This window comes from Leuresthes tenuis, unplaced genomic scaffold (genome assembly GCF_036924035.1).
Source record: "Leuresthes tenuis unplaced genomic scaffold, fLeuTen1.0.hap1 SCAF_11, whole genome shotgun sequence".
NCBI lineage: Eukaryota > Metazoa > Chordata > Actinopteri > Atheriniformes > Atherinopsidae > Leuresthes > Leuresthes tenuis.
Genome location: NW_027325365.1, coordinates 10,430,628 through 10,443,323, shown reverse-complemented (window position 1 = coordinate 10,443,323; position 12,696 = coordinate 10,430,628). Strand labels below are relative to the sequence as shown.

The window sequence follows — 12,696 nt, the reverse complement described above, 5'->3', positions numbered from 1 at the left end:
GGTACAATCAGTAGGTGGAATGGGTGACAGAAGGCCTCTTTGAGGTAGTTAAAGTGTGTTTTTAGCTAATAATCCCAATTCCTTGTTTACAAATGTATCCAAAGTGGCAGTTCTCTCCCACTATCATCATGACCAACACACAATGGGGTCCATCATGTGTCTTAGAGCCTGGATTTTCTCTGTTTACAGACGATCAGAGGGACAACTGCAAGCACCAGTGATGTGTCCTGATTTGCTCTTTTTTATAGAACTGTTCTGGAGTCCACCTTGATGAAACAATCTCTTTTTTTCTACAACAAACTGGTGAGAATGTCCACTCAAAATTTCATGCACACATCTGATGACGACGTTTATATTACATGGGCCTCAACAGAATCTTGGGCACTTACAGACCCACATGGGATAAAACTTGCGTTATTTATGTCCCAGTGGCTTGAGGAAGTTAAAGTTGTGACTTAGATCTGGAGAACTCTTGACAGCAATAATAAGGTTTACTTCATTGCAAAAATGTTGGTGCAGGGTCAAGTGTTTAGGCCAAGAAGAGGGACTGGGCCTTCGTCTTACAAGATAGCACCAGCCTTTCACCTTTACAGTAACAGCAGGGCATAAACATGTAACTTCAATTATATGTGCGTGACAATTAATATACTAGCAAACTTTTCGTTACTTTAGAAGGCTGCAGCACAGAGGTTATCAGATGACAGTATGTGCGGTGAGGTACCCTGCCAGTAACATGACCATTGTTTGTAAATCGTAAAGCTCTTACAGTCATTTCAACATGAATATGCTTGACATTTTTGCAAATGTATAGGGTGAACAGATTCAGTGCCTCATGTTAAGCTTCTGTAGACCAAAGTCTTACAAGCAAATATATTTTCTGAGACCAACTTAAAGTAAGGGACTTTAAATTGGGCGCGAGTCAAAGAATTCATTGTGTTGTGACATTTTGGCTGCACAACGGGTTAGAGGAAGTGTCGGCCCACTTTCTTCATATTTAACACAGCTTGATTCTGGCAGATAAACAAATTAAATCATAAAAAGTGGGATATTGTATTGCACACAAATATGCATTTGAAGTCACTAGACTAGAATGAATTAGAGAGTTGAAGATTAGTTAAGGCTGCATAGGAAAAGCCTGGGGTGATAGTAGGAGTTCAGTGTTGTAGAAACATGAACATAAATCTATCATCGAGCCGTAGCTCATTGTTCCCTTTATTACTGTGGCATAAGCCTGGAAACATCATTTCTGCAAGACACTCCAGAGATGTCAACGCTCACTCCTGCAAGATTAAAGATTGCATTACCATTAGTACACATGAGCAGTGACACATAGTTGGGACTTACTCAGGGTTAGCATGGATTAATCAAAAACATTAAACCCTCAAGTTTGCAAGAAAGATGAATCTACATTTCTCTCATAAGTGGTGTATTATCTCATCAGCATTTAATCATGGCTGAACTAATTACAATCTAGTACAAAGAAGAAGATCAAAGATAACACTGAGAACAGAAGAAATAGTTCAAAGATAAAGAAGGAAGTGAAAACATCACAACATTACATGCTTTAGACATACAATGTCATGTATAAAACTGGTTACAAGGTTGCTAAACCAATGTAGCATACAGTATGTTGTATTGTGTGTTAGTATACATCTTTGAAAAAGAGCAGTTACCAAAGGCTCAGAAAAGGCTAAAACAACAATTACCAAATTGCAACCTCAAAGCAAGTACTGATTAAGATTTGTGCAATAGGTTCTACCTGCTTGGTTGTTTAGCTGAATGGTTGTATAGACCTTCAAAAAAAATCATTTGTTTATTGTTTGTGGGCACAGTCTTTGAGTTTTTGTTTTATTTTTCATAACATGTTCCCTCTCATAATTATTATAGAGAGCAAAGTGTCCACATCGAGGCCCAAAAAATATTGATTCAAGTCATGATTCAAGAGAAGTCCGTTAATGTGTCGTGTGTATGCATGCAAAAGTCTGGGCTCAAGTAACAGCAAAGGCAAAAAAGTTTGATAGTCTTTAAAATGGTGATATGACACATTTTAAAATTGCATCACAATTCTGGTTTTTGACCTTTTTTATGGGCGATATTGACAAAAGAAAAATTTATGTTAACAGCGTTATCCTTTAACAGGAGCAGAAAACAAATCATAGTCCACTGCATTTTTTAACAGCAGATGAAGATAAAGCAGTCTTACCTGCCAACTTCATAACTAATGACTTTTGCATAATGAGAGTGCTGTACAAATGCAGGCCAGAAACGGGAGAAATTCAAGAGTGAATTCAAATACATCCATTCTTTATTTTCATCTCCATAGAATGTCCATGTATGCCTAGTACGTTTCTCCTATATGACCTTATTTATCAGCTTCTTGAAATCCAGCTTGCAAAGCTGGTCTCTGTACTGAGCACTTAATCTACAGGGTTTTCTTTTTCATTTCACGTGCATCCTACTACACTCTGGCTTACTGATGACACCTACTAAGAAAACTAGGTTTTGAATCGTTACAGTATTAGTTCTACACACCCATTTCGGAGATGCTTCTTCGGTTGTTTAAGTCCATTTTCAAGTTCTAAGTTTTGATTAATGTCTCTACTTTCCACTGTATATCCACATGTAGTCCACGTGCCGATAGCCAGATTAAGCGAGGAGCCTGCTGCTGTGCGAAGCTCAGCCTGTATCTCCGTTTCCATACATAGAGGTGTCACAGTGCAGGAGTGGCAGTGGTCATGCCATTGAAGATGAATGTTTAAGGTTAAATTGCAGTGTGCTCCAAATCCCATTCCCCAATGAGCCTATTGATCAAAAGGGGACAGCAGTAGCCATAGGCCGACATATACAGAGGTGTGAAGACTAAGGCTACACAGGTCATTAAAGACTAAAATGATATGTTGTATGATCATAAAGCATGCTGTCGTTGGATGTATTTTGATTGAAGGTTCGTCACTGGAACTAATCCATTTGTATGCTTTGGTAGACGTAAGAGAAGGTTGTGTTGATCATCCAACAAACCTGCAGTCAACATCAGAGTGAAAGTCCTTAAACTGTGTAAGATCCATAGCTAATCTTCAAGTGAATTTCATGGATGATTTGGCAAGTAGAATATTAAAGCAATGTGTTTGAACAGACTACAATTTTCAACTGTTCATCAATGTGTTAATGGTACTAAAAAGAAACAGGGGGGGTGCATTGTGAGATAATGTACTTTTCTGATTACCTTCTTCTCAGAAAAGCAATTAACAGCATATGTTTGTACTCAATGGGAAGAATTACAGCCCATCTTATGATGAGTAATATACATCTGTTATCGTTCAATATAAGCATCAACAAGATCGAGAATATACGGGACAATATCCGACTTAAGTAAGAAACAATCAACCTTTCTAGTCAACTACATACTAATGCTGTATATGATTAATGGCTGCATTTATGTAGCACTTATACCCTTTAATTAGTAGAAGACATATTACACCTTTTAGGCCACAGATGCTTTGTGTGAAGAAAAAGAAGGAAGCAATGAATTTTGCTAATACAGAGAAATGCTGGCTCCCTCCTGACCTTGTCTCTTTACACCTCTTCCTCCTGCCCAGTACATGCTCTCTTACAACAGAGCCATATTTAATACAGCATGACAGCTCAAGCATCTTTTCTTTGAAATTAGAGCGATATTGGAGAAGTCAACACACTCCTCATTACTTAAATATAGTGCCAAAATTCAAGCCCACCACATAATTCATGATCAAGATTCATATTTTATTTGGAGTCAGCCAGGCTGCCTGTTGTTGTGGCTCTGCTCATATTGTTATTTCATCTGTGTTTTCATGTGGTTTTTCTACTGAGCTTTTTTCCATGAAAACATTTTCTTTTCTTTTTAATTTTCCAACACTGGTTCAGATGTTTTGGTACTAAACTTTTTATGAATGGGACTATCGTATATTTTGATAGATTTGATTCAGTTGGATTATAATCAGAATTATAAAAAGGAAAACAAAAATCTGATTATTCTAAATGAATCCTTGGAGTAAGTGTGAGCGTGGATGATTGTCTTGTTTATCTCTGTGTTGGTCCTGCGACCTATCCAGGATGTATCCAGCCTTTCACCCGATGGCAGCAAGGATATGCTTCTGCCCGCCCTGCAAGCCTGAATTGAATTAAGCAGGTATAGAAAAGGGATTGATGGATTCTGGCACTTTTTTACATCTGTAATGATGCATTACCATACCAGCTGCAAAGTTTTTTTCTTGTGACAGCAGGTGGGCTTTACGGAGCCACAATAGTCCCTGGGATAAGACCACAAATCAAAAAAATAAGGGAAGATGTCAAGGATATAGGGCAGGAAAAAAAATGGAAAAGGAGAAAAAATTTAATATTTCCTTCCTTAACTGTCATGGAGGATTCCAGATCACTTGTAGATAAATGGACAAGCTAGGAGTGCTGAAGAGAACACAGTGTGAATGATGGGAATGCAGTATTGTATTTGTCACTGCATAAACATAACCAGCTTCAGTGCCTCTCTACAAGGCTGTTAGACTATATAGACAGACAGCAGACAAAGCATCAAGAGTAAAACAGGAGGGATTGTAGTAGTTGTAAACAAAAAATGGTGTAACTCTGTTACTGAGAAGGAGCTTCTATGCAATTCAGCTGTTGGCTGTGAGTTTTCTTCTGTGCTACCTGCTGATGTTACATATAATGCCATTTGCCGTCCTACAAACAACACCTGAACACATTCATGGCGATCTTTGGAGACTGGAGCCACACTTCTCTATTCATTTCTCTGCTACAGTCAGCTTTCCAACAGCTTGTCAGGTGATTTATTTCCCTCAGGGGATTGATAAGATAATATAAGATTTGATTTAATATGTCGTCCATATAACAAAGGTTCAATATTCACTTTATGGTTTGTTTTTGAGAACGACCAACTCTGAGGGGAATCATTTGAATCTTCAACTGCTAAACAGACCTTTTTACCATTGAATTGATAACGGGATCTTGGCAGCTTAAGCGTGAGATTAAACTCACTGTAAAACTCTGTAAAGTCAATGAGAGCCACAGCTTTTCTTTGACATCAACTTAGAAGAAAATTAATACAACCATGGCCAACACTGGTCTCTGCATTGGTGTCTGCGAATAATGACAGCTTGTTGTTTTCTGGAACACAAATGGCCAAATTATTACTTTGATCAAATTACTGGCTGGCTGATTTTTTTTATTGATAGTCAAGTGAAGTGGAGCAGTAATAAAATGGTGAATAGCTCTTCAGATTAGTTGAATATATAGTGTGCTGGAAGCACAGTCCTAACAGGTTTGTTATGACAGTGTTTCACTCCCAGAGCTGCAGACTAAATTAGTTTGAGTGCAAAATGATGAAAAACTGCCACACAAATGTCATCAAGAGCAGAAGTATTTGAATCCATCTTCAATATGATTACTTTGAAAGGAAAAGTCCAAGGATTTAAGCCGTGGTTCCCATGTCTATATATTCCCATTTAGTAGATATTCAAAATATAAAAAATAAATGCATAACAAATGCATTGAGCAATAAACATGGGAGTCGCCTTGTGTGGCAGGCTGAAATTTCAAACATACCAAGTGTCCTAAAGTACATTCTTGCTTGTGTAAATTGTTATACTTCCCGTTTGGTTCCCTTTTGCTTTCGAAGCCATGTAGTAAGTGTGACAGCCAAGTAAGTGTGACAGCCAAAACTGGCAGTATATGGGATGGAAAGAAAGTCGTTACATATTCTAGACAACAGTCTGGCATGAATGCTCAAATAAAAGGGATGCAGTGGGAAGCAAAAGGTCAGACTGATTAAATGTCAGCAAAGAGCATCTTAATAATTGGATCATTCAGACAAGGAACCATATAATTTAGCTGCAAAGAGTTGTGAGGAGCCCTTTGCAGTTACAGTTAGCTTTATAGTGACTGGAAACTGTAGATTTAGTATCTTTTAAAGTGTGGCTGCTATTAGAGTCATTAACCTCAAAAGATTTAACATCCAAAAAAAAGAGGATGATCGGAGGATGCACTATACTGTGTCGTAACTGATGTCAGAGGACTGAACAGAACAACTGAAGATACCACATTTTTCAGTGGAATTGTGTAAAAACATGTTATGCAAAATTCTCTTGAGAGGCTTGGAAATGGTCTTGATTGCTTCTGCTTGCTTCTGTCATAATCTCACAGATATCAGATTCTGTGGTTACCACGTACGGAGTACAAAGAAGTCTATTTAGAAATACATGAGAGCTTCTGGAGAGGTAATGTAGACCATGGGCATAAAACTAAAGCTGTTCCTGTTGCTAAGGGTGAAAAGTTCGGAAGTTGACCTTGGCATGATTACTTATACTATCATTAATCAGTGAATAGCACTGCAAAAATGGTCTTCATATTCCTAGCAAAAATACTTTTACTTACTGAAAAACATCACTGGAAGATGTTGGTAAAAAGACAGAAATGTAGAAGATAATTATCTTAGTACAACACTGTCCAATCATTTCGTAATTAAAGATCTGATCATGATCTAGAAATGAATACATGGAACATTTTGTTTGATCAGAGTCACACCTAATGTAAAAGGTTATAGCTACGATGGTCAACAATGGTTTTACTATCACAATGTTTTTCATACTTTTCTAGTCTTCTGTGCAGACACGCTGCTTACACAGGACATACAGATTAGATTGTTTAATCACAACGTTCACCTGCCATGTGTTGCTGTGCAATGATGTCATTCACTTACGGCATTTTGCTACACAACAATCTACACCATAATCCTTTCTTTCTCATACAAAATACCAGTCGACATAACTGCTAACACATATTGTATGTTGCCATCTCATGATTTTTTTTATTAAGCCATAAAATTGTGACACTACAACACAAATGTACCCATTACAAGTTTCTTATGAGACCTGACTCCAAATGCTGATGAGACCAGAGTGCTTTGACAAATAATCCCAAAGCTTTTTTTAGTGAACTCATCTCATCAATCATACACAAGCCACATCAAAATGCATACACAAATCAGTGCCAACACATGCTGTTCTAGGAAAGACTTTATATTTCCAAGAAGTCATAAACTTTACCAGCAGAATATAGAGGAGGGTTCAGGTCACAAGTCATGCTCAAACTGGACATTTTTATTGTTTTGTTATGAAAGAGACAACCCAAGACAGATGATTAAGAATGACTTTCTGCAAGTTGGAGTCTGCCCATCACTCCATCTCCCTGTGCACCTCTGTGAGATTGTAACAAAGTGTATGTGAGAGGGAGATAATGATAAAAGAGGTACTGAGAAAATGTAACAACTGCATCACTACAAAGTGGAAGAGAAACAAATTGGAGTCAAGAGACCAGTGAGAGCCGAGTTTTGTAATCTAATGAAGACCATGCACCGCTGCCTTATGAAAATCAACAAAGGTGTGTATTGCATGCATTAGCAGAGACATTTTTCAGAAGGAAGACTTTGGCATTATGAATACTTACATTAACTTCCAGAGGTTTGTACAATATGATGACAATTGTTTTTATGTAAACATATAAATTCTTCTGCCCTCACCAGTCATACATTTTTCTTCTTATAAAAACAGGAGCTATAATCGTAAGTTTTACTGTTAACAACTGTGGAAGCATAAAAATATTACCCAATAAAACACAACTATTGGCAAAATGAAATAGCATAGTAACAAGAAAACAATTGACAGAACTATCCACTTGCTGTCAAATGTGATACATCGCCCCATCATGCCAGGAAGAATGTAAAATCATGAGCCATGACGAGCAGTGCTTCTCTACTGGAAGCACAAAATGATATTCAATTCACAAACAAAGTAGAAAGGAATGAAATATTTAAAAGAGGAAAATGAGGGACATTACAGGACAACAATGGTATCCAGTTTACAAACAAAATACTAGAAATGGTAGTAAAAGATAGTGTATGCATTTATAAAGATGGTAGAAAATATTAATGGTTAATGATCTGGTGTTTTAAAAGAATGTTAAGTCTTAAGTGCAAAGTTTCGGTTGTTAGCAACCTGTGGCTTGTGTAATTGGTTTCTTTTTTTAAGAAATCATTCCTTTAACCAACAATGCCAAAGTATCTAAATGTATACATAAAGATATAAATGTATCAATAAAGTTGGCAATATTTGGCACAAAAAACGTTTTACCAGTGTAACAGCCAGTGTAATGAAATTGCTCTAAAGTCATCACACAATGTTTTAATTCTACACCGTGTAAGCTCTTAACATTGATTTGCTTCTTTCCTGCTGTCCTCTCACATTTAAAATCGCTAAATTCCCAAGCTGCCCTCATTTAAATATTTCTATATCAATACTGACTAAATAACGCTTTTTAAATTTTTTTTTATCCTTTATCATTTTTATTATTGTATGCTACACCATTACAAAACAAGATATCTCGGGATCAACTCACTTCTCACTCCTGAAGTTCCTGAAATATCAACCAAGTCTTCCAACCTGTAGCCCCCCCGACTTTGCAGTTTATCTGATTCCACAACCAGGAGGTTATGAGATTGATGGATCAATGACTGGCTCCAAACACACTCAATAAAACACGGGACATCAAAGCAGTATAGTACCCTCCAGGGCCCTACTTTGCTTTGGAGGGTACTGAACTTTCCATTTGTACCAGAGAGCTTTAGATCATGACAAATTGAGAGCTGTTTAAAGTTGAATCAAAATCGTAGGGTGCAATATGCTGCGGCTCAGCAGGGGCCAAACTGAAATCAAATCCATTATGAACCGTGGCTTCTGGGTATAAAGAGCATTTTCTTTCTTTACTCTTTCCTCAAGATTCTCTCGTCTTCCCCTCCTCTCTTTACTTTGACTCTAGCCTTTTGGTTATTACCGTCAGTGGTCGTCTGTGCCTCTCTCAAGCTCCAATCAACTCCTTCCTCTCCCCGGTGTGACATTCATAGCATTACAATTGAGCCATCAATCTGTCAGCCTTACCCCTGCTAAGCAGCTAGCAGTGGGAAGCACAGGGTAGGGACAAGTTTACCTCTGCTTCTGTTTTGCTTTTTTGAAGTGAGAGCCTAACAACCACAGTAAGTCTGAGACATGATGTGAAATAAATAGCTCAAGTTTCCAGCTGAGGCAAGCCATTCAGTTGTAATTTTTCATCCTCATTTCCCATCCACCACTGGTTATTTTTTTGCTGATGACTGACTTGCTGATTGCCGGTGGCTTCTCATTATTTTTCCCCACCACCCCTAGTGCCACATCTCATACATACACACACTCCTTTATTGTTTTCAAATCACCACTATTTTCTCTCTCTTTGTCTCTGCCTTTTTCCTGGGAAATGTCAGACTGAGCTCCTGTAAGGAGGAGATAAAGCCCCCCAGCAGGGCCGGGCCACAGCTGTCACCTTCTGACTTCCTGGACAAGCTCATGGGGAAAACGTCAGGATATGATGCCCGCATTAGACCCAACTTCAAAGGTACAGTGTATGGCAATGCCGACCATCACAGTGGCCCTCAAGAAAATCCAGTAAAAAGCACAAGCACTAGAAATCAAAACAAACAACAGTGGACATGTGCTGTGAAAGCTAAACATCAGGGTGTTTTCATGTGTATGGTGATTATGCCCTGTCAAAAAAAATTTAATACGGGAATTAAAAAGTTTACTGTTCACCTGTTTATATTTATATGTATACAACAAAAATAAATAAAGGTCTTAATAATTTTCCGATGCAGGGACAGCTTAAAAAACACATTAAGGCAGATTTTCTGCATATGCTTTACAGAACTTTAATCACTAGGGAGAAGAATTGTCATCCTGAACCCTGCATGTGGTAAAATCTAAGAAAGGATATTCAAAATCTAATTTCATGGAGCCCCTTAGACAGTTGCGCATAAAATATGGATAGTGTGGCATTTCAAAATTTACTATTTGCAGGTGTCTGCGATCACTTTAATTACTTTTTTCTTGTTTTGATTAAAGAGACGTTAATGCTGGGGCTGCACGGTGGTGTGGTGGTTAGCACAGCAAGAGGGTTCCAGGTTTGATTTCCACTGGCCTTTCTGTTTAGGGTTTGCATGTTCTCCCCGTGTATGCGTGGGTTCTCCAGCTTCCTCCCACCACCCGAAAACATGCATGTTAGGTTCATTGGTGACTCTGAATTGTCCCCAGGAGTGTGTGAGTGTGTGTTTGTCTCTGTGTGGCCCTGTGATGGACTGGATGTACCCTGCCTCTTGCCCAATGACAGCTGGGATAGGCTACGGCCTTAAATCCTTGGATCTAGTTTCCTCGTGACTTGGTGACTTGGGAGTTTTGGTTGCTAATAATCAGGACACAACAGTATATGATACTTGCAGGTCTTTTTATGCCCCCCGTGAACTTCCTTGCATCACCCTTGAAACAAGTGTCTCACTGATTGAAAATGTCAGAGTTTAGGTAACAAAATGCAATTTATTTCTTTTACGAGGTCTTCACACATCAGCTCTGGACATTGTCCAAGGAATCGGATCCAGACTATGTCCCCATTCGACCTTTCATACATCTATCAAACAAAAGGCAGATTTTCTGTGTGAGACAGATTCTGACCACTAGAATTATTTAGAGGTGGCACCTGGATATACAGGAGTCCATTGTTTTTTTTTTCCTAACGCAGAGTTGAATACTAATGATAAAATGTGTTACCTTCCTTGTTACCAATTTTAACAATCCAAACATTTCCTGTTCTCTCTCAAAACATTTCACCTGTTACTGCACTACAAGTTACAGGGCTGAGAAGAACAGAATGTATCTGCCTGTACGTACCAGGCTCCTCAGAATCAGAGCCGGGGCATGACTTGATCTGCTGTAATATTCCCAGTCACGATGATTGCACACAGGGATGAAAAGTAATGAAGACACTGACATTTTTCAGAAGCCTCAGGAGATGTGCAAAATAATAGGTCTTTTTTAATATGGACACCAGTGTAATCTTATAAATCCCATTTTAGTGGAACAATGTATACATTCAGTGTGTTGTTTCTTCCCTCAGGCCCTCCTGTGAATGTCACCTGCAATATTTTCATCAACAGCTTCGGGTCAATCACAGAGACCACTATGGTAAGGAAACTAAGGATTTCAGAAGTTGCGTACATATATTTCAATGTTTTTTCTTTAAAACAAGCACACAAACCTTCATGACATGTTTTAACAGTTTTATTAACATACCAAAGTTTTTGGACATTATCGTAGATTATGGTTTGTAACATTTTTGTTGTAACCATCTCTCCATGATCTATCTTGATTTCTAAAAAAAGATCCTCCTCGTCTCCACCATCTTCTTTATTAATCCTCACGGTACTAAAGCCATTCCGTCAGTTCTGTTTCCTAGAGCATAACAGTGCAACCTTCAGAGACCAGTGGGTCACTGACATGCTGATAATGAACTGTCCACTCTGCAATTAAAATGAAAAATTGAGAAAATGAATGAAAAGGGTAAGGTGGGGGTGTGTTTTTGCTGCTAGGTCAGCTCTATACAGTAGTGCAATGTTTAAGGGTATCTGGGGAGTTTTAGAGGGTCAGTCTTCCAACCAGGTTGCCCCAGCAAATAACACCAATGATGACATTGTATGTGCTTATAAAGCATATGTTTTTATTCTGATAAACTGGAGAGAAAACGGCAGCATACAATGCCTAAACAGGAATTGTGATTTCACAATAAAGATTAGAATATTTATGAAATTACTCATGTATGTTATCTGCAGGCAGGATTGTTCAGTACCCTGACATGCTTTGTATTGCCAAACAACTGCACAGTAGCAGCACATTTGAACAAATAGTAGACCTTTCTGACACTTTTTGTTAAATCTGATGAATACAGAGAAGCAAATCATAACTATCGTGTTTATTTTCCACAACTTTTGACCTTTGTTTGCAATAAGGGACTATCTTGAAACTCTTATACTGACTCCAGTATAGACTGGCCTTTACTGTGAACATAATGCTGCTCAGCCACATAATCACAACAGAAATTAAATTGGCCACCATCTGCCTTCATCCCAGTTCATTTTTCTTATCATGAAGGGATACTGTGTATACTCGCATACAACTGATATTCCAACCAAAGACATCAACTCTTTAATCATACTTTTATCTGATATTGTTTTTCAAACCACAGTTGTAGAAAAAAAATCCCCTTCTAAGCCCTCCCTCTAACCTCCACTGATGATATATTTTCCATTAACTATCCTGAGTTCTTCTGCAGGACTACAGGCTTAATGTATTTCTACGGCAAAAATGGAATGACCCTCGTCTGGCTTATCGTGAATACCCAGATGACTCCCTAGATCTGGATCCCTCCATGCTGGACTCTATCTGGAAACCCGATTTATTCTTTGCAAACGAGAAAGGAGCCAATTTTCATGAGGTCACCACTGATAACAAGTTGCTTCGGATTTTCCAAGATGGCAGCGTTCTTTACAGCATCAGGCAAGTAAAGATAGTCTTTCAAAAACATAATAGAGCTGGGTTATAAACTTTTGGGGAATGACAGAACGAGGTTAAATCGAACTGCAATGAAGAAACTTAAGTGAATACTCTAAAATTCACCAATTTGATGCTAAAGATGGACATTCATTTGTGTGTTTTTACAGGGTAACATTATGATACAACTGCTTTATCAAAAAGGGTAGTTTTTAGAACATTTGCATTTAAATTCATATTATTAACA

At 38.1% G+C, this 12,696-nt stretch overlaps 2 protein-coding genes across 2 annotated transcripts in view; one reads left to right on the top strand and one right to left on the bottom strand.

The window, feature by feature from the left end:
• The window catches only part of LOC140317856 (magnesium transporter NIPA2), a 221,549-nt gene that overhangs the window by 142,367 nt on the left and 66,486 nt on the right, over window positions 1-12,696 (bottom strand). The gene's annotated exons all lie outside the window — the stretch shown is intronic.
• glra4a (glycine receptor, alpha 4a) overlaps window positions 1-12,696 on the top strand; it is a 52,745-nt gene that overhangs the window by 26,158 nt on the left and 13,891 nt on the right. The window contains exons 2-4 of the mRNA XM_072395386.1: window positions 9,341-9,471; window positions 11,020-11,087; window positions 12,232-12,455. Of these exons, the coding sequence (XP_072251487.1) occupies window positions 9,341-9,471; window positions 11,020-11,087; window positions 12,232-12,455 (423 nt within the window). The remainder of the gene's footprint in view (window positions 1-9,340; window positions 9,472-11,019; window positions 11,088-12,231; window positions 12,456-12,696) is intronic.